The 22,746-nt window shown below is 50.8% G+C and overlaps 2 protein-coding genes across 2 annotated transcripts in view; one reads left to right on the top strand and one right to left on the bottom strand.

Annotated features, from left to right (window-relative positions):
- LOC149363849 (phospholipid-transporting ATPase ABCA3-like) overlaps positions 1 to 22,746 on the top strand; it is a 53,180-nt gene that overhangs the window by 20,650 nt on the left and 9,784 nt on the right. Inside the window, exons 7-15 of the mRNA XM_089568614.1 lie at positions 9,689 to 10,132; positions 10,904 to 11,114; positions 12,908 to 13,157; positions 14,483 to 14,556; positions 14,627 to 14,845; positions 16,916 to 17,260; positions 18,508 to 18,633; positions 20,742 to 21,029; positions 21,979 to 22,244. Coding sequence (XP_089424740.1) covers positions 9,689 to 10,132; positions 10,904 to 11,114; positions 12,908 to 13,157; positions 14,483 to 14,556; positions 14,627 to 14,845; positions 16,916 to 17,260; positions 18,508 to 18,633; positions 20,742 to 21,029; positions 21,979 to 22,244 — 2,223 coding nt within the window. The remainder of the gene's footprint in view (positions 1 to 9,688; positions 10,133 to 10,903; positions 11,115 to 12,907; positions 13,158 to 14,482; positions 14,557 to 14,626; positions 14,846 to 16,915; positions 17,261 to 18,507; positions 18,634 to 20,741; positions 21,030 to 21,978; positions 22,245 to 22,746) is intronic.
- On the bottom strand, positions 1,474 to 8,533 carry LOC149363852 (uncharacterized). Its single transcript, XM_089573806.1, has 3 exons — positions 8,113 to 8,533; positions 7,838 to 8,050; positions 1,474 to 6,687 (listed from the first exon to the last, which is right to left on the bottom strand). The coding sequence occupies exons 1-3, from the start codon at positions 8,313 to 8,315 to the stop codon at positions 6,531 to 6,533; spliced, it is 573 nt and encodes a 190-aa protein (XP_089429932.1). The 5' UTR covers positions 8,316 to 8,533; the 3' UTR covers positions 1,474 to 6,530.

A 22,746-nucleotide genomic window follows, 5' to 3' on the forward strand; every position in this document is an offset into this window, starting at 1 on the left:
GTGGCTTTGTGCATCTTTTCGTACTTTACCGCATGGCTGAAATACAGAGCTATACATTATGCTGCAAAAGAGCAATGGAGCCACCTAACTTACTGATTTTGAAACGCTGCTAGGCAAATACATTTCCTGCGATTCAGTTGTGTATGGCAGTTTGACGAGCTGCAGAACAAAATTTTGTGAAGATGTGGAAGGTTCACACCTTGTTGGTTCATGTATCAGCAGGTTAGTTGAAGTCTGAAAGTTTTGGTCCACCACCACAGTTCTGTAAGCCTTTTAAACCAACTCTTATAGAGCAGTTGAATTACAAATAAGTCTTTGCTACACGGAGACTGAATAAGCTTAGTACATTCCAAAAAAAAGTGGTCTGGATGAATTACAATGTGCAAAAGCTCTGATGCACTGCAAGCAAAAATGTGGTATGAGGTGATCCAGTTCTTTATCCTGCCAGTGGAAAGCTGAAATCCCATGTTCGGGTGCGTAGGATGCCTACCTTTGGACGATTTACAAGGACTGTGGGTCGGCACACTCACTCGTGAGTGCACTCTTATCACCTCACTCGCGTCTGTGAGCATGAGTGGTCATGATTGGAGGCAAATGCCGCGTGACAGTGAAGTTTGTTGCATGTGCTTATTTTTTTTCTGTTGATAGCTGAGGGAATTACATATTCACTGCCGAAGGCGCTCGAGGTAGCATAAGGCACCATACCGGTGTCTATTTACGAATGACGCAGAGGATTACGCTGGCGCGAGAATGGAAATATTTCGTTGTTGTTCACCTTACTAGTTCACCGTTGGCATGGGCGCAGGTTCGCGGGTGCAGTGAACCGATACGAGTTGTGTCCGATCCTTTTATCAAATTTCGCATTACCACAGCTAGAAAGGCAGATGTCTGTTGACATGCCTCCTACACGGCTCGAGGTCTGTACACAGAGTTCCAATGCTTGCTGCTGAAACCACGACTGTCAACTTCTCAGCAATAACTAGCGTAAGGTGGGATCTCGAGTACTGCAGTGGACGCTTCGTTTTTTTTTCCTATGGCCGGCCGTGTGCACTGTAGAGCTCTGCTCGGGCCATAATTTTTTTATTGGGCCAGACCCATGCAATGAGCCTGATCTACTTGGCCTAGCTCTTCAACCGCACAAGCGAAGCTTGTGCGGTTGAGTGAGTGGTCATGAGTTTGGGTGACGGGTTGTGAATGTGAGTGAACATTAGTGCGAGTGTGTGAGAGGACGTGAATGAGTGCTTGTGAATGCGAGTGGACATGAGTGTAAGTGGCCGTGAGTGTGAGTGTAGTTGAGCAACCTCTCATGGTGCTGAGGTATGACAAGGACGAGCTTGTCCTTGCCTGTCAGGCAGAGACTTTGTCTATACTACTACACAGACACTGAATAAACTAAGCACATTCCCAAAAATGGTCTGCATGCAATCTGTAAATGCTGTGACGCATTGGAAGCAAAAATGAGGTGCGAAATGGTTCACTATTTTTCAATATATTTCAATGGTTCAATATATTTACAAATAGGGAAGAACAGCTGCGAGCGGCACCGAGAACACAGTCCGAACTTCGTTGTCGTCTTCTACTCTTCCCACGCTCTTGGTCGTCGTCTACCCACTTCAGGACCCCCGGCTGCTGAAACGCCGTCTCGGCGTTAGGGCGGCGACGTGTGAGCGTCGTGATAAGGTTTAAGGCGACAGACGTGGACGATGTCGGTGGTGGCGCCAGAGGACGATGGCGAGGTTTCAAGGGGAGCAATTTCATAGTTCACGTCGGTAACACGGCACACGACACGGTAAGGGCCACGGTAGTGCGAAAGGAGCTTCTCGGAGAGACCGACGCTGCGAGAGGGCGTCCAGAGAAGGACGAGTGATCCTGGGGTAAATTCGACGGCCTGGTGACGGCGGTCGTAGGCTGACTTCTGGGAAACTTGAGAGGCTTGGAGCCTACTACGTGCTATTTGGCGCGCCAGCGTGGCCTGGGAGATGGCGTCCCGAGCGTAAGCAGTGGTGGGGGCTGAAGAAGGCGGCATGAGTGTGTCCAAAGGCAAGGTGGGATGCCTACCAAACAAAAGGTAGAAAGGAGAATAGCCTGTTCTGTCATGAAGGGAAGAGTTATATGCAAATGTCACATAAGGCAAGGCTGCGTCCCAATCTCGGTGGTCTGGCGATATGTACATGGCTAACATGTCGGTGAGCGTGCGGTTGAACCTTTCCGTAAGCCCATTGGTAAGCTGTCGCGAGCTGGTGCTGCGTGTCACACGAACGAAGAATGTCGTGAACTACTCTGGATAGAAAATGACCGCGGTCGGTGAGCAGTTGACGAGGGGCGCCGTGGTGAAGGGTGACGTCTTGCAGAAGAAAATCGGTGACATCGGTAGCGCAGCTGGACGGCAAAGCACGCGTGATGGCGTACCGAGTCGTATAATCAGTTGCGACAGCGATCCACTTGTTGCCGGAGAGGGACGTGTTGGAAAAGGGCCAAGAAGGTCGAGGCCAACACGGTGAAAAGGTTCCGGAGGTATGTCGATGGGTTGCAGAAGACCGGCAGGCAAAGTGGAGGGCCTTTTCCGACGTTGACACAGGTCGCAAGTGGCCACGTAACGCTTGAGGGAACGATAGAGAGCAGGCCAAAAGAAGCGATGCCGCACCCGAGCGTACGTGTGGGACACGCCAAGGTGACCGGCTGTCGGCAGATCGTGCAGTTCTTCCAGGACAGAAGAGCGTAGACGTTGGGGTATCACGAGCAGGAGCGGAGGGCCATCGGAGCGTAGGTTTCGGCGATACAAAATGCCGTTCTGGAGCACATAAAGGTTCAGAGACGGAGATCGGTTTGCAGAACGGATGCCATCAAAGATAGGTCGTAAAGATGAGTCGTGGCGCTGTTCGTTGGCAATATCGGCAAGATCAGAGATAGCTAAGAGGCAGGGCAGGGTCTCTGCGTCCTCTAGGTCAGGTGGTTCCACAGGGTATCGGGATAAACATTCAGCGTCCTGGTGATGGCGCCCTGACTTGTACACGACGGAGTATGAGTATTCTTGGAGGCGCAATGCCCAGCGACCAAGGCGACCGGTGGGATCTTTTAGTGAAGACAGCCAACAGAGAGCATGGCGATCAGTGACAACACAGCGAATGAAGGGCCGAACAGGTAGGGTCTGAATTTAGCTACTGCCCAGACAAGGGCAAGACACTCACGCTCAGTAATGGTGTAATTTTGCTCTGCGGCTGAAAGTAGGCGGCTGGCATAAGCGATGACTCGATCTTGACCCTGTTGACGTTGGGCTAGGACGGCGCCGATGCCATATCCGGAGACGTCGGTGCGAACCTCTGTGGGAGACGACGGGTCAAAATGTGCTAAGATGGGCGGAGTGGTCAGCAAATGGACGAGGGATGAAAATGAGTTCTCTTGAGCAGGGCCCCAGGTAAAGGGGGTGTCGTTCTTCAGAAGATCGGTGAGGGGACGAGCGATGCCGGCGAAATCTTTGATAAAATGGTGAAAATACGAGCACAAGCCGACAAAGCTGCGCACATCTTTCGACGACCTTGGAAGAGGAAAGTCCTTCACAGCTTGAATTTTGATGGGATCTGGGCGTACACCAGAAGCGTCAACGAGGTGTCCGAGAATAGTGAGTTGGCGACAACCGAACTTGCATTTCGATGAGTTCAGCTGAAGTCTGGCGTTACGAAACACTGTCAGAATATTGGAGAGGCGCTCGAGGTGCGTGGAAAAAGTAGGCGAGAAAACCACAACATCGTCTAGGTAACAGAGGCAGGTGGACCATTTAAAGCCATGAAGAAGGGAGTCCATCATTCGTTCGAAGGTAGCCGGGGCGTTACAGAGGCCGAGCGGCATGACTTTAAACTGGTATAAGCCATCAGGCATCACGAAGGCGGTCTTCTCGCGGTCCTTTTCATCAACGGCAATTTGCCAGTACCCCGATCGAAGGTCAATTGAAGAGAAATATTTGGCGCCGTGGAGGCAATCTAAGGCATCATCGATCCTTGGGAGTGGATATACGTCTTCTTTTGTGATGCGGTTGAGGTGCCGATAATCAACGCAGAAGCGCCAGCTGCCGTCCTTTTTCACCAGGACGACTGGTGAAGCCCAAGGACTTGACGAGGGCTCGATGATGTCTTTTGCGAGCATCTTGTCCACCTCTTGATTTATGACGGTGCGTTCGGCGCTGGACACTCGGTACGTACGTCTGCGGAGAGGAGCGGAATCACCGGTGTTTATGTGATGCGTCACCACAGAGGTCCGAGCCAAAACACGGCTATCAAAGTCGAAGATGTCGCGGAAAGATGATAAGAGGCACCTAATATCGCGAGCTTGCATCGGCGGTAGGTCAGAAGCGATCATGTCAGGGTAGTCGTCCGTTGGGTTCACTGTTGATGGGGCCGCAGGCAACCGGCATTGCTGAGTGGAAGGTAAGCAGCTGTCCACCACTGATATCACACATTCGGCAGCAGGGCACAGCGTGGCGAGTGAGATGCCTTGCGGGAGCGGTTGGATGGATGAACCAAAGTTCAGGACAGGAAGGTACGCGCGGTTGGCCGACAATGTAAATACAATGTGTGGAAGCGCAATGCTGCGCGTCAGGGCGACGTCAAGTTCCGCAGTGACTACGTAGTGACCATCAGGTACAGGGGAACAGATGAGAAAGAAATGTAAGTTGCGGCTTGAGGCGGTAGACGAACAAAGTCGACAGCACAAAGACTGTATAACTGGGGACGGCGACTCAGCAGAAAGAGGAAGGTCAAGCTGAACAACATTAGTGGCGCAGTCAATGAGGGCTGAATGCTCAGACAGGAAGTCGAGGCCAAGAATGACTTCATGAGGGCACTGGTCTAGAACAGAGAACAGAATGGATGTATGGCGGCCGGATATGGTCACACGGGCTGTGCATAGTCCAACAACATGAGGCGTTCCGCCGTCGGCAACGCGGAGAACGGCTTTGGGTGCAGGGGTCAGTACTTTTCGGAGGCGGCGTCGTAGGGCTGAACTCATGACGGATACGTGCGCGCCTGTATCGATCAGGGCTCTCACAGGCACTCCATCGACATGAATGGCGAGCAAATTATGGTGTGCACGAAGGGCTAATCGAGGATTTTGGGACTGGGGCTGTACTGCAGCATAACCTCCAGACACTGCAGCGTCTAGTTTTCCGCTTGCGAGCGTCCGTAGGGGCCAGGAGAGGAGCGACGGCATTGGGGCGAACGAGACTGTCGACGCAGGGGGGACGGGGAGCGGCTGGAGCGGGGAATCTGGCCGTCGACTGTAGCACCGTGCTGGGCTTGAGGGGGCGTGTAGTGGCTGGGCTGTTCGTCGTCGCGATGGGAGCTGAGAGGACGGTATGTGCTGCGACGGGACCAATAATTTCGACAGTGGCGGGAGATGTGGCCAATGCGGTGGCAATGGAAACAAATGGGCCTGTCGTCGGTTGTCCGCCAGTCGTTAGGGTTTCGGCGACGTGGAGTGAAGTACGAAGGTCGTCCAGGAGCAATCGCAGTGATTTCGGGTGGTGGTGAAGACCGTACAGGGCTGACGGGCTGGAAACCAAGGTTTGCAAACTCTTGGCGGACGACAGCTTGTACCAGAGAGATGGTAGGCAAGCGGTTGTCGCCATCATGTAGATGCAGGGGGGCAGGGGACATAGCTTCGAGCTCGCGTCGGATGATGCGGGTCACATTTTCTGGGGGCGCTGAAGTTTCCCTGTGTCGCAGGTCTTCACATGAAGAAGTCGCAGCCGTGTTGGGGAGGCGTGTGTACGGCTGGCTAATACGCCTGCTTTTGGCTTCCTCGAAGCGTCGACATTCCTTAATAATTCCGTCGACTGTAGTGCAGTTCTTGTATACGAGCAAGTTGAAGGCATCGTCGGCGATTCCCTTCAACACGTGGCCGACTTTGTCAGACTCGGGCATGTTGGCGTCAACTTTGTGACAGAGGGCCAGCACATCTTGAATGTACGACACATAGGACTCCGTAGATGTTTGAGCTCGGGAGGCGAGGTCCTTCTTAGCAGCAAGTGTTCGGCCGAGCGGCGGTCCAAACAATTCGCGGAGTTTCTCTTTGCACACGTCCCAGCTGGTTAGATGGTCTTCGTGGGTCTCATACCAGACCCGGGCAGTGTCTTTTAGGTAGAATATTACATTTGCGAGCATAAGGGTCGGATCCCAGCGGTTGTAGGTACTCACTCGCTCGTACATGTTGATCCAGTCGTCGACGTCAGTGTTGTCGGTACCAGAAAATGTCCCAGGGTCACAAGGGGGAGAAAGAACGAGTGATGTCATGGCCGGGGCTGAGGTTTGCTGGGAGGCGTCTTGGGTCATGATGAGGGAAGGCAACTGGCGGCCGCTGCGGAGCTCCGCCGTTGGTAGACGTAGGGGAAAGCCGCACCTCCACCAAATATGTTGCGGGAAAGAATATATTTACAAATAGGAAAGAACAGCTGCTAGCGGCACCGAGAACACAGTCCGAACTTCGTTGTCGTCTTCTACTCTTCCCACGCTCTTGGTCGTCGTCGTCGTCTACCCGCTTTAAGGAGTTGCAAGCTGAAAACCTACATGGTTTTCACCAGGATATTTTGCCCTTATTGCCTTCACCATGCAGGCGGGCAGGGGCCTTCTGTTGTGGCGCCCAAGCCGCCCCCACAGCCAGAGCACACACTGCCTGTAGGCAGCAAACCGGTAGTGCCTGAAACAATGCCAATGATTAGATGTAGCAAGCAGTACACAGGATGAAGTTGATCAGATGCGCATCCAAGTCGGGAGGGGACAGAATGTTCTGACCCCTAGCCGCCTCCTAATTTTTTTAATTCAGCCAGAAGAGTGCCTGTTCTGCATATTTACTCATTTGAACCAAAAACAATCATTCCTGTAACTACACTAAACAATGGTGACTTGAGTAAGCATGCACACCAAGGTTGAGGCCCAATGTTCACTCTTTTCTAGATGTCTCAAGCTGACCTCCCTTGTTGTTGCTAGTGGCTCTTTATTGATAATAAAAAAAATAACAATGGAAGCTAACGATGTTGCTAGCCGCGGCATCTGCCATCCAAACCTGAGCTGCGGCTAGCGAGAATAAAAGGACAGGGAGAGGGAAAGAAAGGGGGGAGCGATAGTAAGAAAGGATAGGTGTTGGGCGGCAATATACACTATGTACAATTCCATATATGGGAACCAAGTTCTACAACTCTGCTAAATGCTCCAAAAGCACACTTTTCATCACACTTACTAGTATTTATGTTATCACTGCAACTAAGGAAATTTATATATATAGGTGCCAGAAGCCCACTTCTGATAGGACAATCTCCTTTGAAATTTCGAATTGGCTCAGCAGTTGCTGCCAACTGCAATAAAGATAAATTTAAACCAGCCAAAATCCCGACGTACCTGAACCCGGACATGTATTAGACTAGCAGTCAATAAGGTCTGCCTTATTTTCAGCCGTTCCTGAAACTGTAAATAAGGTTCCTTTTTCTGAAAATGACAGCATGTAAGGTAAAAAAAGGTTCCATGCTTCTTATGCTATATAGCTCGTAATCTAATTCCTGAAAGGAGAATGAGTCTGTCTCCTGCACAGTAATGGGCTTTGTCAGTGCAAACTATCCTGATCCCATTTGTTTGCGCAGTGGACAGCTGCAGTCTTTTGCAGTGGTTATGGCCATAGCACACCGTGATTCCGCACTGTATACGAAGTTTTAGGCATTCTCTGTCGTTTTTTTAAATAGAACAGCACCGCATGCGTATGCGCTTTAGATCGCACTGTGGTCAATAAACGTAGTTGCAAGAGCTAGCACCGGTAGCGTTATTACGCAATCCGTGAAGCTTGCAGTTGTACTTACTCGTTCGCGGTGTCGCCCATGCCTGGCTGCCGGTAATGCCGCATGTTTAAATATGCAAGCTGCAGCACACCCTCGTCCAGGCAAAGATACCCGAACTCGGGGTGCGCTGTGATGCAGTTGTGTCCCGGCTGCTTTTTAACGGCGGCCGGGCATTCCCGGCAGCAGACGTTCTCGATGGCTGTCGGCATGGCAGCGCAGCCGTCGCACTGGCACCTTCGCAGAAAACGGATGTCAGCGATGCGTGCCACGAGCATAATAGAGTTCATATCACTCACCAGTCCACGTTTCCCACTCGTTGCCAGCCGTCCTCGGAGCCATCGGCGTCCGAGTCTTCGTCCGTGGTACGGCCGGACGGATGGCCACTGCTGCTATCTTCGGCCGTATCGCGCAAAGGCGTACTATCGTAAGAGATGGCGCCTAAATCTGCCGTCCGCCGAAGAATCTCTCTTTCAAGCTCTGTGAGATCGTCGATGTCCATCTCATCGGCTTACAAAAACACAAATGGCTGAACGTAGTTCGGCCAACAACGTGCGCATTTTCAAAAAGTCACTCCGCGTATTACTACGTATTACTCCGCCGATGACGGAGCGGCAAGCCTCCACGGAACTGGCTGAAAGGCACTCGACGCGTTAGTAGACTCCGCCCATCGTATGAGGCCGAATTCAAAAAAAAAAGGCGGGAGCCGGACGTTAATTAGATTTAATTGAGGAAATCGGCCACACAGGGCAATAAGTCGCAGCTCCTAAGAATGCTGGGAACGTTTACATCAAGTTCCCGCGGCAAAAAGACATGTTCAGAATCCTCTTCAGTGCACCTTTAAGTACACTCGTATACACAAGGAAAGAAACACCGTGATGTTACGTGCACTCTAAACAGAAAGGAGTAAAGCGGGAGTAAGCTGTCTTCCAGCCCACACTCCCTTTTATAAAAGAGAGGGCGCTAGAGCACAACTTACTCTTTTTACTCCCATGTAGGTGTATTAATGTTTAGTTTGTGGTTCCGCCTCTTGCACTCAGATGGAGACAATCGTAGTAGCTCTCAGGGAATTCCTAGATTTTTTCCAGCTGTTTTAAGTTTCATGTTTCTGCCAGAATAGGGAGGGGGAGGAAAGGAACTTACGTACCCCTTCGAAAATTTGCAGTGTCTTGTGTCGGAATCGGTTCCGACGTAAGACACAAGGCGTTCGCATTGCTCTTTACAACCGACTCTTTCCACGCGATTTCCTCACGTGTTTCCACTCAAGAAACGCTGGAGGCAGAAACCAATCCGGAGAATACCTTTGTGTTACCTTAAAATGTTCTTACCTGCCCTTGCGCCGCCAAGTGTCTTTAAGAGTGAATGTTCGCTCGAATCTAAGACCGAGGTGCAGCTATAAAAATTGCCCTTTGCCTTAATACCTATCGCGAGATCCCGCAGCTAGAAAGGCTAATCTTCTCATTCCGCACAGAAACTAAGAACAGGAAGTACTATGGAAACCATTCCAAACTAAAACTCTCCCTAACCCCGCTGTCCTAAGACATGTGTACCCAGATGGATTTAAACCGGAGTGCAGCAAATGCGGTGGCCACCGTAGACCAAATCTTCTGGGACTGTCCGATAGATCCCTCATCACTATCGCCTTGCTGCTCAGCTCCGAGTGCACAAGTCGTGACAAGGGCCCAAGAGGTCGCCGCCAGTCTCCAATGGGGGCCATCTATAGAAAAGATCAACTAATCCACTTGTTACTCAAGCCGATGATAAAAGTTATCCAGTCCAATTTTGCCTTCTCTCCCGCTGACAATTTTCGCTCGCTGTACGTTCCGGCCATAGCATCACGCGGACGCCTGGCCGTTTTTTTGCACGTTCACGCAGGAGATCAAGACGTTGTTCAGGACCCTAACGGTCCTGCGTTCTGTGAGCCTGAAGACGTACACTGAGCACGTGACTGTGCTTCTCGGCAGCAACGGCAGCGGCAAGTCGCTCATCCTGAAGATCGTGGCCGGTCTGACGCGGCCCAACGGCGGCACCGTGTACGTGGGCAGCGGCTGGGACGTCCGCCACGACCTAGGGCCCGTGCGGCAACTGTTGGGCTACTGCCCGCAGACCAGCGCTCTCCTGGACGAGCTCAGCGTCGAGGAGAACCTGCGCTTCTTCGCCGGCCTGCGTTCCTTGGACTGGCGGAAGGCACGGTCCGATGCTCAGATCTCGCTCTACGATTCCCAGCTCTACAATCGGCGACGCGAGATTGTCCGCGACCTCAACTACAACGACCGACGGAGACTGCAGCTCGCCATAGCCTTGGTCGGCTCACCCGCTGTACGCTCTTACAGTTCATTCAACGTGCGCAGACCGTCGAAGCATATTCTATCCCGCCCAGAATAGCTTAGCGATGAAAGCTTCACATTTTTAACGCGATATCGTTGAAGGCCCCTTCACCAGAAAATCCAGCATCGGCGTTCTGAGCGGGATATCGCGGGCATTGCTCTGGCAGGTGATCCTCATAGAGCAACCTAGGTGGCAGGTGGGCCACCTAGGTCACGTGACCTTGTGGCGTCATCACAACCTGCCCACCGGATAGTGGGCAAACTGCCCACCGTGGCAGGTGGCAGTTTTTCGTAGTGGCGGTTGCCCTTCGGTGGGCTCGAAACGGATGGCTTCATCGACGGTGTTCAGCTGTTTTCCTTAATCGCGACTGCATCGAGGTAGTTTTGGCTACCAGCATGCTGCTTCAAAACGTTCATGCTATACGCGCTGTTTTACCACTCGGTCATCCTTGGCTGGTCAGACATACTTACCTTTGTGTCTGATATAATTGGGTCTGTTCACTCTGCATATATACTAGAGGGGTCCCACTATACAGTGCAACATTCGGTGAAGCTTTTTGTGAACTTCTCTTTGGATTCTTACTCAGCAAACAAACTGTTAGATCAGTTTCAAGCGCTGCTTAAGCCCAGGCGTACCCTGTTTTATGTCTTCTAAGGTGAGGACCCTGGTCATGCCGTCGCCATGCCTTCTCACAGCAGGGTGACAGAATCACCTTCTCTGAGTGCAAGGAGTACTTGCGGATGAGGTCTCCTGTATCCGCAGTACCTTCTCTTGGACGAGCCAACGTTGGGCGTGGACCTGGAGACCAAGCACAGCATGTGGGAGATGATGTTGAAGGCGCGCCAGCAGAGCGGCATCCTACTTGTCACCAACTCCATTGACGAGGCCGAGCTGCTCGGGGATCGCATAGCCATCATCGCGCAAGGCGACGTCGCCTGCTGCGGCTCCTCTCTCTACCTGCGCAAGAGGCACGGTGCGCACTCCTCGAGCGGCATCTTTCTTGAAAATATTACACCTGTCATGATCCTTGTTCACTTTTACGATGTTTCATAAAAGCTATGGTATATCACACCTTTTACGAAATTATACGACCTGAATCGTGCAGTTAAATCCACATATATATAGCTAAAGTGAGATCAATAAACAAATTAGGCACTTTTGCATTGTTGAAATTCTATGGCACGTGTGGTCTCCAAGACTACCATGCACTACAGTCGCTTCATCGCTGCGTCCTTACAACCTTGTCGAGGTAACTAACGGCTAGAACTTCAGACATCGCACATGTGGAGGAGGCAATACGTGAGATACGCCAACACGTTCGCTTAGCGAGACAGACGATCCCGGGACCCGTTAAGGTACTGGATAAGTCAGAGTGTCTTATCAGGCGCTTAAAAACCCTGTCTTAAAACAGCCCCAGCTAGACCACACGCTATTAACTCAGAATCCTTCTCAGCTGAATGCACGTTTCGCGGCGAAAAGTCGACCTTTTATCACATGGTATGGGCTTGCCATAACATCCAAGCAATATCACGTATAGCGAGGCAAACGTGGGCGCATTGGGAGGCAGTCCTGTCCAAGTCCAGCCAGCCAACGGAGTCCCTCACTGTGGACCCGACCAACCCCGCCCCTTGCCCCCCTCCCCTAATCCCTTTTCCATGAATAAGCATTTTCTACTAGTACTTTTGAAAACAAGGTTGCCGACCTACCACCGGCTGCTATGAACGCCTCAGTCGCATTCCTTGAACAGCTCGTCCACAGCAAGGGTCTTGGCCAGGAACACATGTCCGTGCTGGAAAGCTTAGAAGGCGGCTTGGTAGGGCTTGCTTTGAAGAAACAAATGTGAACAACAGACTTTTTACATAAACACCATTCTTTTCTGTTGGGAAGAAACATTCGTAGTAAGTGGGCAAGTTCGCTTACTACGAACTTCGGATACAACGAACGCAATCTGCGCGATCGTCAGGTTCGTTATAAGTGGGCTCGACTGCATATGTACGCAGCATTTCTGGCATCCGGTACTTTATCAGCATAGGCAAACATTACTCCCAAATGAGTCGGGTTTACATCTAATCTATGTCTATATGATGTCTGGCTTTGTTGTTCTTCTTGTTTCTGATTCTTTCTGCATATTTACCGAGATGTCAGAGGAATAAACTTCAGTTGTTAGTCAGTGCCTTTGTCTCGTCTTACCTTTCTGTGTCCTCTGTGTGGTTTTGCACAGTTTCCCTCTAACATGAAATCGACAGAATGCGATTGTAGCACATCGTATTACCTAGCGCATCATGATCAATGCGATGTGCCAGCGTTTACATTTAGCGCACTACCTCTGGCGCGATGGTGGCGGTACACGGTGTCGCATATCGAAGGTACAGTGCTTCCGATAGGTACAGTGCTTCTTTCTGTACTTCCTGTCTGGCTGATTGATTGCTGTGATGTTGCAATCCGGAATATATGCAACATGTTTTTAAGGGCAGCATTGCGTTTGCGCGTCCTTCTGTTGTCCTGCAACTCCGTGAGCGGACCAGACCCACAGAAAATTTCCATAATTCCTAATGCGATCCGATCGTGTTTACATGCACTATGCGCTGTGAAAGTCGACTGACTCCACTGTATCCACCTCCTTCTGGCGCATTAGTGCAACGCGCTTTCCTAGCGCATTGCCCCTTCTTACATGAATGCGATGCGCTAGTGTCGCATTCATGTAAACGCGGCTATGGGGCCTTTGCATGTCAGGAGCTCTCTTTCCAAAAGTAGTGCGGACTGCAGGTTCCGGCTACCGGTTCTCCATCCTGATGGACGAGAACAGCGACGCGGCCGAGCTGACAGCCTTCATCCAGAAGGTCCAGCCGTCGGCCGAGCTGTACATGGAGAGGCGGCGGTCGGTGGTCTACACGGTGGGCTTCCCCGGAATCAAGTCGCTCATCGACCTGCTTCAAAAGCTGGAGGAGAACCAGGAGAAGCTGGGCATCAAGCGCATCGGCGTCAACACCGCTTCCCTGGAAGACGTCATGCTCAGGTGAGCCTCAATCCAGCAGGCAGCAGCGAGTTCCACACTGTATATGTGTAACATCAAAAGTGATCAAAAATAAATCGGCGCAGAAACACATCAACGGCCTCGCTGGAGAGCAGTGCTGTGCATGCGATATCAAATCATGGTTATCAGGCAGGTTAGAAATTAGGCATGGTGTCTCGTCGTCCGGCAAGGTGACTATTTTATACCCTTTGCTACCGGTGAAGCAATACCTATACGGAGAGAGCTTCATGGCGAAATATAATTCCCCCGATGTTCCCTATGCCAATCCCATCTGCGCTGCTGCCTCGCAGATATCCACATGTCTGATGCTGGCACACCGGTCGCCTTTTAACTACAGGGACCATTCCGCTGCAGCAGCCATTGTATCACTCAGACTCCTGGCGAACTGCCGACTTCCGTGCTGGACGTTTAGATTAATGTTCAAGTGCGTAGAAACTACGGGGTGGCACACAGGTATCCGCACAAGTTATTCATCCTTAGCCTAAGAGCAGTGGCATAAAAAAAAAATACTGGTAGTAAAGACTTGTCCGAACTCACGTGTCAGAACTTCCATAAAAGAAACGGGGCGAGCCCTTCGATGAGTCGAACTCACCTGATGGAAACTGAAATGAGGAAACGAATGAATATTAATTCTGAGATTATGGCTCCCTGGCCTTTTTGGTGAGCAGGGGATGGGTCGGGGAAGGGTTACTTTCATGCGGCAGTCGACGTCAGTGAAGTCAGCCAAAGCTCACAGTGCAAGAACCCTATTTCTTGGCGCGTGAGGCGCGTTCTTCAGTATACCACACAGTCTTGCAACCACAATCCGCACTACTATAGCCTGTGGCTGGACCTGAATCTGCCCATGTGAGGTTGGGGATGGTGTTTCGCCGTACATTAAACCTACTGCGCGTAATGTACTTTATATGTTGTTCTGCAAGGCGATTATATGGCACTAGCTTCGCCGGCTCTTGGAATTGTATGCCACTGGCTTATGATGCGAGGTGCCATCATTCTGCATCGCGCGAGCCGATATTGCCCGCCACGCTTAGGCGATCCATCTCCGGGCCAGTGTCCTTGAAAGTCTATAACCCATGGGTAACTGAGGTGGGAATAAACTCAGTCACTTCAATTCATTACAATAATGGAGATTATTTGAAAGGAAACATATTAGCTTTTAGATTATATCATTCAGTGATAAGTGAATGAAACTTCGAAGCCTGCTTTCCAGAGGGTCTAGTCGAATAGCACTTCGAAGTAGTACACATCGTGAAAGTTGTAGCTAGAGTCGTTCCGCGCTCAATGGCAGCGTTGCTTCGTTCTTCCAGGGTCCGCACCGAAGCCTCGGGGTTTGCTGTGGACGAACAGGAGGCGTCAGCAGTGTCTCATGTCGAAGCGCCCCGTGAGTGTCCCCGTGTGATGTCGTCCAGATATGAACACGCTGGTCTCTAACTGACGCGTTGTCCGCGCAGCGCGCTCGGCGGCCGACCCGCAGCAGCTGTTCCTGTGCCAGGTGGACGCCCTGGTGCGCAAGAAGCTGGCCAGCTGGCGGCGTACGTGGGGCATCCAGGCGGCGATGCTGGCGGCGCAGCTATGCATCGTGGGGGTCACGACCGCCTACCTGTCCTCCGAGTTCCCGTTCGCCCAGTTGGGCCGCCAGCGCAGAATCGGCAGCGCCCTCGATAAAGAGCGTACGATACGAATTGCGCTTTTGTCTAGGCCTGTTTACATGAACTCGATAGAGTCGAGTCGAGTTTGCTTGTCGGGTAAAAAACCAGTTGTCGGGTTCATGTAAACGCTGCCGGGTCGAGTAAAACAAGCGGGAGAGCGAGTCGAGTTAACTCGCCTGCAGAGGGTAGGTTAACTCGCTTGAGTCGGGTTAGCGGGAGGGGAGGGAGTAAATGCGAACCTATTTTCCGCCGGCGCCGTCGCTCCTCTGAGTATAGTGAACTAGAATATATTCTAGTTCACTATACTCTGAGACAGCGGTGCCGTGCCGCCATCTTGGAGGCTGCCACTGCCCACTCCCGCTTGCGCTGTTTGACGCTCGGTGTCGCTGGAGTTGAAGCGGTCTCGACTCGCTAAAATCGAGTTCATGTAAACACGCAGTCGTCGAGTTGGGCTGACCTTGCTCAACTCGATTCCCTGACTCGACCCGCCGCTGTCGGGTTCATGTAAACGCCGCTCTTATCTATAGTATAACTGTTATTGAAAAGAGCAGGCACTGGGAATGTTTTATGAGAAAAGGCACAGTAGTTTTTGCACCCTCAGTGGACACCTGAACCACAGCGGAGGAGGTGGAAAGAAGGAATAAGTGAAAGGAACCAGAGAGAAAGAGGTGTCGGATTAATTTTCAATCACCTTGGGTTTCCTGGCAGCTCTGGTGTGACATGGCGAAAACTTTCTTTACGCCGAATTTTACACCAAATTGGGAATGTGATCTCTCCCTTTGTATATATATACAATTCAAGAAAGCAGCGGCGAATGCCCCTCAAAGATGGACCTCTCGAAAATGGGGTCGACCACTTAACGTGACGTTGCAGTTAAAAAACGCGCGAAAGCTCAGCGACCGGGGCGGCGACAAGCGACGAGCGGCGCCCTTCCGCGCGAAGCGTTTTGCCCAACGTTGGTGTCGCTTGCCTCGTCGCTCTATTCTGCATCCGCAGAAAATTTCGCCCGCCGCCCGTAAGTCCTCCCGCGATTAGCCAATCAGACCCACCCTGGCCGTTTCCGGTTTGTCACATAGCACCTCCCCCGAGATCTGTCTTCACCTCAACAAGCGCGTCGTCTTGGTATTCGCCGCTGCTGCTGCACCGCCGCCTCAGAGAAAATATTTTATTGTAGCTGTGAGGTAGATCCGCCAAATTTAACGAAAGATAACAACGTGCTTGTCAGTAACGGAACCCTAACAGTATTGGAGCGGGTAACGAGCGGGTGAACTGTAGTCTGAGATTGGTATCAAGGAGGGTACGGTTACTCGAGCCCCGTTGCCGCTGCTCTCCAGCTGTAGGTCCAGAATCAACGCATATGCAACGCATATTCTTACCTGCATATGCAGGTAAGAATATGCGTTGCATAGTTTGCATAGTTTGCAACCTGCATAGTTTGCTCACTTACAGGGAAATAGAGGTGACAGTTTACGGGAACGTTTACTAAGCTACAGTGCGCAGGCACCGAACAAAAGCACATCCCTCTGGTGCATGTCACGCATGTCGCCGCGAGGTCTTCCCAAACGAGGCCACTTAGTCGCGTCGCTCACTTTTCGCGCGCACTCTTAATCCACTGGCGTGAAATCGCAGGAGGCTTACAGGTGCCTCCGTGAAACCAGATTCAGAGCGACACAATAGGGGATAATCAAAATTCCGCAAGTGCGCTTTCCCGCATAACAATGGTGCCCCAAGACAAGATGACTGACCATGCACTTCCCGCTGAAAAAAAGCAAGAAGGACTAGTTTTTTTTTGTTTGATTCTTCCAAAATACGTTTCTTACATTCTATCCACACCCTTAGCGCCTGTCATGTAGCCCTTGCAGTATTTTTTTTTTTTGTAGAAAGTCGGCCATCTTGTCTTTCGCAAAATAGTTATGTGGGAAAGCGAGTTTGCGGATTTTGAATATCCCCTGTTGGTCGACGCTCTGAAGGGCCCCCTTTGAGGGCATTTGCCGCCGCCTTTTTGAATAGTACCTCATTATAGTCACTGCTCATTCAGCCGAGAGTGGCAGTGGTAGAGACCTGCTTCCACGCGCTTGTGTGGCCCCGCAGGTGCGACATCGGCGCCCAAGGGCCGCGCACTGTTCCTGTCCCTGGACTTCGACCGGCTGAGCCAGGAGATGCACGCGGTGGTGCTCAAGGTTCGCCTGGTGGTCGGCGCCCTGGTGCCCGTGGCCATGTCCCTGTCGGCGGCGCTGCGCCTGCTGCTTCCGCTCCAGGAGCGCACGTCGGCCGCCAAGGAGCTGCAGCTCATGACAGGTCTCAGCGCGGCGCGCTACTGGAGCATCACCTTCATCACGGACATGCTGTACCACCTCTTCACCACGCTGGTGCTCCTCGTGCCCTTTTTCCTGCCCGCGCTCAGCGATAACATATGCAAGAGCTTCGCCTACATGGGTACGGCTGCAGGCGACGCGCAGATACGCATCGCTGTGCAGGATTGTGGCATCTTTTCTCCAGCCAAAGCCGCGTTTACATGAATGCGACTGTAGCGCATCGAATTAACTTGCTGGAGTATCGAACTCTTATATACAGAATGCGCCAGGAGAGCGCGTCGAGCGCTAATCCATCAGACGAGAATAGATCAATTAAGATAGGCAAGTCGACCACTGCGTTGCACGTAAACACATGGCACGAAACAAATTTTACTATGGGAAGGGGTGATGCCTGCCACCTGCTGACTGCACCAGACTGTGCACAAGATGGCACAGGCTGACTGATCCCTGCGCATGGCGCCACCGTCTAGATATAGATTTGATCCGGTCCATGTTTACGGTGACGCATTGGCTCAAAAAGATACGCTCTAAAATGCGGCTTGCTACTGATGTTTTCATTTCAACGTGACTCAAGACATCTTTCGCGCGATACAAAGTGCGCCGGGAAGCCAATATACTAAACGAGCGCAAATTTCTGTGCCCTCAGACACAAAAATCGTATACACTGCGCAATGCCACAGCGTCCCGTTTATCTGGGAATTGAGCAGCCCGGTTTTTTGTTTGCGAGGCCGAAGAAATGTCAAGACCGCTTCTGAAGTCACAAGAGCACGAAAGCAGGGGACTTTAACTCTTACGTCCCTGCGAAAAGGGCTATCATTAAACTGAAAGGGTAAGCCTTGATGCACGTTCTGCAAGAACAGAATGGCATTCTGAAAGACAGTAGCAGCCAAGCGTGGTTTTATAACGTGACCAGAACAGGCAATACATTACGCCTAACCTGAACTTTAGGAACACAACTCTGACCAATTGTTGCTATTAATAAAAATAGATTCCGTGGCTCTTTCTGGCTGTGCTGATTTTTTTTTTGAGTAAAAGAGACATTTATTGCGGAGAAAATTGAATTACAAAATTTTCCCGCCACTTCATTCGAGCTCGTGACGTCGACACTGAAAGGGACTCCGTGATCATGGACTGAGGTGGATGGTGGTGTACCCTGGCCTAAAGGATCAGCGAAAAAATTGAACTGCCTCGAAGTCACTGCATTCTGCTTGTGGAAATGGCCGGGGACGGCGATATACTACGTGTATTTCATTTCTTGGACTTTTCTAGTTTTATAAAAGATCCGTTTTCTGTGGCAGTAGACTCTTCGTGATTAGAACGTAATACTATTTTAGGCTAACTTTAGTTAGGCTTGATTTTCCTTTGCAGGTCCGTTCTTCTCGCTCTTCTTCATGTTCGGCTGGTCTTTCGTGCCGCTGACGTACTTGGCCAGCTTTATGACGGATCAGATGATCGCCGGCTACGTCATGCTGGTTCTCAGCACCTTCTTCTTCGGTCAGTAGCCGTAAATGTTTTTTTTTTTTAATTGGTAGCTTGACTACTAGAGGTCTCGGGCTGAGACCGCCGTGAATTGCCGATGACTTTCGAGGCTCAGCCAAGGTCAAACCTTCAGTTTGTTTAGAGAACCGGTGGATGGTCAATGGTCAGACCAATGGTCAAGCAATTTGACAGATCAATGGTCAAGGTCAAGTCAATGTCAAGCCGGGGATGCAAAGGTCACGTCAAGGTCAACCAGAATTTGGTCACGTGATCTACTTTGGATTCGCCTAAGAGCCTAAACGCGGTGTTTACGTGATAGGGCTTGACCTCACGCCATCGTTAACCGAGTATATGACGGAAGGAGCGCCGGCGCGCCCAGGAAAAATTAACGGTGCTTTAGCTTTGGTTAAACCTAGTGAGAATGGGTAGCTTCACGATGGTTTAGCCTGGAAAATACCAAAGAAACGCTCAAAGAATAGCATAACAAGACTTTGCCAGGCTAAACCATCGTGAAACTACCGCTTCTCACTCGTTTTAGCCAAAGCTAAAGCACCGTTAATTTTTTTTCTGATAAATCTGTCGTCTTACAAATTGAATAACACAATCTGGCGGGCTAGTTGGTGGGAATCCATACGATTTCAGCAGCGCGAACACGGTTAGGAAAAGACAGCGCTCTGTCCTGTCCGCCTTCTGTCTTTTCCTAACCGTGTTCGCGCTGCTGAAATCGTATGTCTTACAAATGTTACTTCTCTTACGAATCTTCTTAATATGCGTATCGTCTCTTGTATTAATTTCTAACCATATATACCCGCTTTGTTTGAATTTTGCTGAATTACAATTCCTTCTTGCCCCGCTAATGTTAGTATGCATCAGTTATTCAACATGCTCGGTCATTTTCGTTCTATTTTGTCTTGTACAAAGGGGCCCGAACTCCTCCAAGTGAAATGTGTTTCAGTTTTTTGCCCGGGCCTACCTACATCGTCCTAATGTTAATAAAGACGACTCATGACTTAAGTTCTAAGATATACAGACGGGAATGTCATGAATCTTGCAGTGTGTATGGGAGCTATGAAATCTGAGAACGTCGACTATCTTAAGCGCAGGCTTTTAAAACTGCTGCGCCAAACTATTTTATCTTCAGCGCAGGCTTTTAAAGCTGCTGGGACAAAGTATTTATCAATGTCTGCGAGGAGCAGCGTTGATTATGCACAGCCTTGTTCAAAACTCTGCAGGTCACGTGGCATCCTTACCGATAGGTCATGAAAAGTCAAGACGAAGGTTCTTAAAGGGCAACTCCGGCTTTTTTTTCTACCTGCACAGATTTTACCGTAGCTATCAGGGTACGTTCTCTTCATTCCTACTGCCTACTGCCATTTCGCAGCCAGATGGCGTTTCGCCGGAGCGAAAATGAATTTCGATGTTCCCATTTGGTGTCCTAAAATTCGGAAGATTTCTATGGAAATCTTGCGTGTTAGACGTCCTAGTTAGCACGTTCGTCGATATTGGCTCTCCTATTCTAGCTGTTGCTCATTAAAGACAAATAATGATTCAGGCTGTCCCTTGCAGTCGCCAGTTTAGCCAATCAACGCATTCATGATGTTTGGACAGTGTCCATGACCGAGCAGCCATTGGTTTCTCGTGACGTGATAGTTCGGTCGAAACACAGTTTGGGCTTCAGTTTACTAGTTTTTGTTGTTAGAAAATATTTCGAGTCGCCATTTTGAAAACTGCTTTCTTTTTCTGCCAGAGAAAGGTGGCTTAAGGAATGATTCGATTATCAACTCAAAATGTTAAAAAACGCCACAGTTGCCCTTTACCCTTTTAGCATGCCCCAGGGCTGCCATAAGTAAGTGATTACACGGCTCATAAGCAACTCATCTGGCTTAAAAGCTCTATAAACCGAATATACACAAGTATAATTTCAAATAGACCGTTATATTCCCAGACTCCCATATGTGAGTACAAGCAGCGCATCGTATACAATCTGCAATTTTCCTCATCTAATGGAGCCAGCGACTTGCCAAAAGCCAGTTCCAAACTGTCTGCCCGTGTTGAGCCTCTCCGGCGTATTTCCGACCGCAGTCATTCCGGCAACCCGGGCGTGCTGCTGCTTTCTTTCCCAGGAGCCGTGGCGAACAGTTACATGGACATGGTGGGTCCGAGCACGGTGTCCAACTTCCGGCCCTCGGGCTGGACCTCGGAGGTGGCCGAGATGCTCATGGTGCTCATGCGGCTCCTGCCCCAGTACGCGGTGGGCCACGGCGCCGGCGAGCTGCAGGCGTCCTTCACCGAGCACGCCACCTGCTGCCGGCTGCACAGCACGCTGCTCTGGTACCTCTGCACCGTGCCGCTCGACGACTACCCCAAGGAACAGCAGCCGTTCGCCAGCCGCATCAGGCACTGCTGCAACGGTGAGCGGCCGGCCCCATGGTCCTTCTCTGCGTGGCGCTGAGGCGCCTTAGCCCAGGTCTTTCCCGGTTGAGCACACTATGTACTGGGTTATATTAACGGGCGCGGTATAAGCATGCTGACTGCTCTCATGGTGCGTAAAGGGCAACTGCTTTACTTTGAGGATAACGATATATTCAAGGATTAAAATCTATGTAGGAGGTAAAGCACGCCAAGTGTTTTTGCACTAGCGTTTAAAATAGACGATTTAACTTTAGGTTTATCCTCAAATCATGGAGGGGTGCGGGGAAGCTTGACGTGACGTCACAGAAGGTAAGATTTCAAACCTCCGCTGCAATCAACCTCACCCTTCCGTGCCTCAATGAGTGATTCCAAACAACGCTCTGCGGGCTTTGCTTTCAATGACGCAGCTTTTTTTTCCTTCAAAGCAAGCGCTTATGCGTTGAAAATTCGATGACGTCATCATGCGCTCCCCCCCCTCCCCCTACATTCAGCGCCGTGCGCTGCAGAGAAGCTTGAAGGCCATCACGACTTTAATCTCGCCATTTGAAGTGCTAGCCCAAAATACTCTGCATACTCTCCCTTGAAAATGCTTTACCTGCAAGTTGCACACATTCAACACGTTTAAGCTCATCGATTTCCAAAACATATTCAGTTGTCCTTTAAGTGGACAGCTCTAGTGTTGCTTTCAGACCTCAAATTATAACCTCTTGAAAACGGCCGTATATATAGAACGGTGTTGTCTTTCTACGGTCGTATATATAAAATTCCTGTCCTAGTGATGTACGCGCTTATCTTGCGGCAAAAGTGAATCAAATAAGCGCGTGGTTTTAATGCCTGGTGAAGCTGAAGCGGTAGCCATCGTTAAGCGCAGTACTTATGTCGCCGGTGTAAAGAAACTCCGCCGTTCGCATGTAGAAGCGCGCTCAAAAGTAACCTCGGCCGGCGTAGCCGACTGTGGCCAGGACGAGTGCGAGCCTCTGGTGTCGCCGCGGTCTCCCTTGAACGTGCTCTCCTCCGGCTGGGACCTGCTCATGATGTTCTTCACGGGCCTGCTCTACATGGCCAGCGTGGTGAGCTGGGAGCAGAGGCTGGGCTTGAAGCTGCCGCCTATGCCCCTGATAAAGCGATCCACCGCCAAGCTGGCTGGCGTCGACCAGCAACGCCACCCGTCCGTCACCGAGGAGGCGGATCTCGTCAGGAAGCTCCTCGAAGGGGTACGACGCATTCTCGGTGAAATTTCATCCCCTGGACAAGGACAGGGAATTGTGCAGGCTCGATGCAGGCCGGCTTCATGGGGACGTAAAGCAATGGTGTTACCCAGCACGCGGCTGGTATAGGCCACCAAGGGCGGCCACAATGTTTGAAGTAGTGCATCTGGCACATCGGCTGCAGCCCTTATATGCAAGAAATTGGTGGAGACACTTATGCTCCGCCTTAGGGGTATGACGCGATAACTAATTCCCATATATGCGGAATTTGTCATTCTCTACTTAACATTCACAGATCTCTGGTAGTCCTCATACACTGCTGGCGCAGTGGTGAAGCGGTTATGCGATGCGTCACTGCCCTGCGATTGCAGGTGCTGCCATTGGTGGAGTTTGTGGGACCCAGGTTGATATTCCCGAGCGACATCTCGCGACCAGTTATTAATTGGCCATAAGAGCTCATTATTCCCATTAACCCATTAATCATTATTACCATAGGGTGACCAGCCTG

Source organism: Amblyomma mixtum, chromosome 2 (assembly GCF_055824585.1).
Source record: "Amblyomma mixtum isolate Tamu chromosome 2, ASM5582458v1, whole genome shotgun sequence".
NCBI lineage: Eukaryota > Metazoa > Arthropoda > Arachnida > Ixodida > Ixodidae > Amblyomma > Amblyomma mixtum.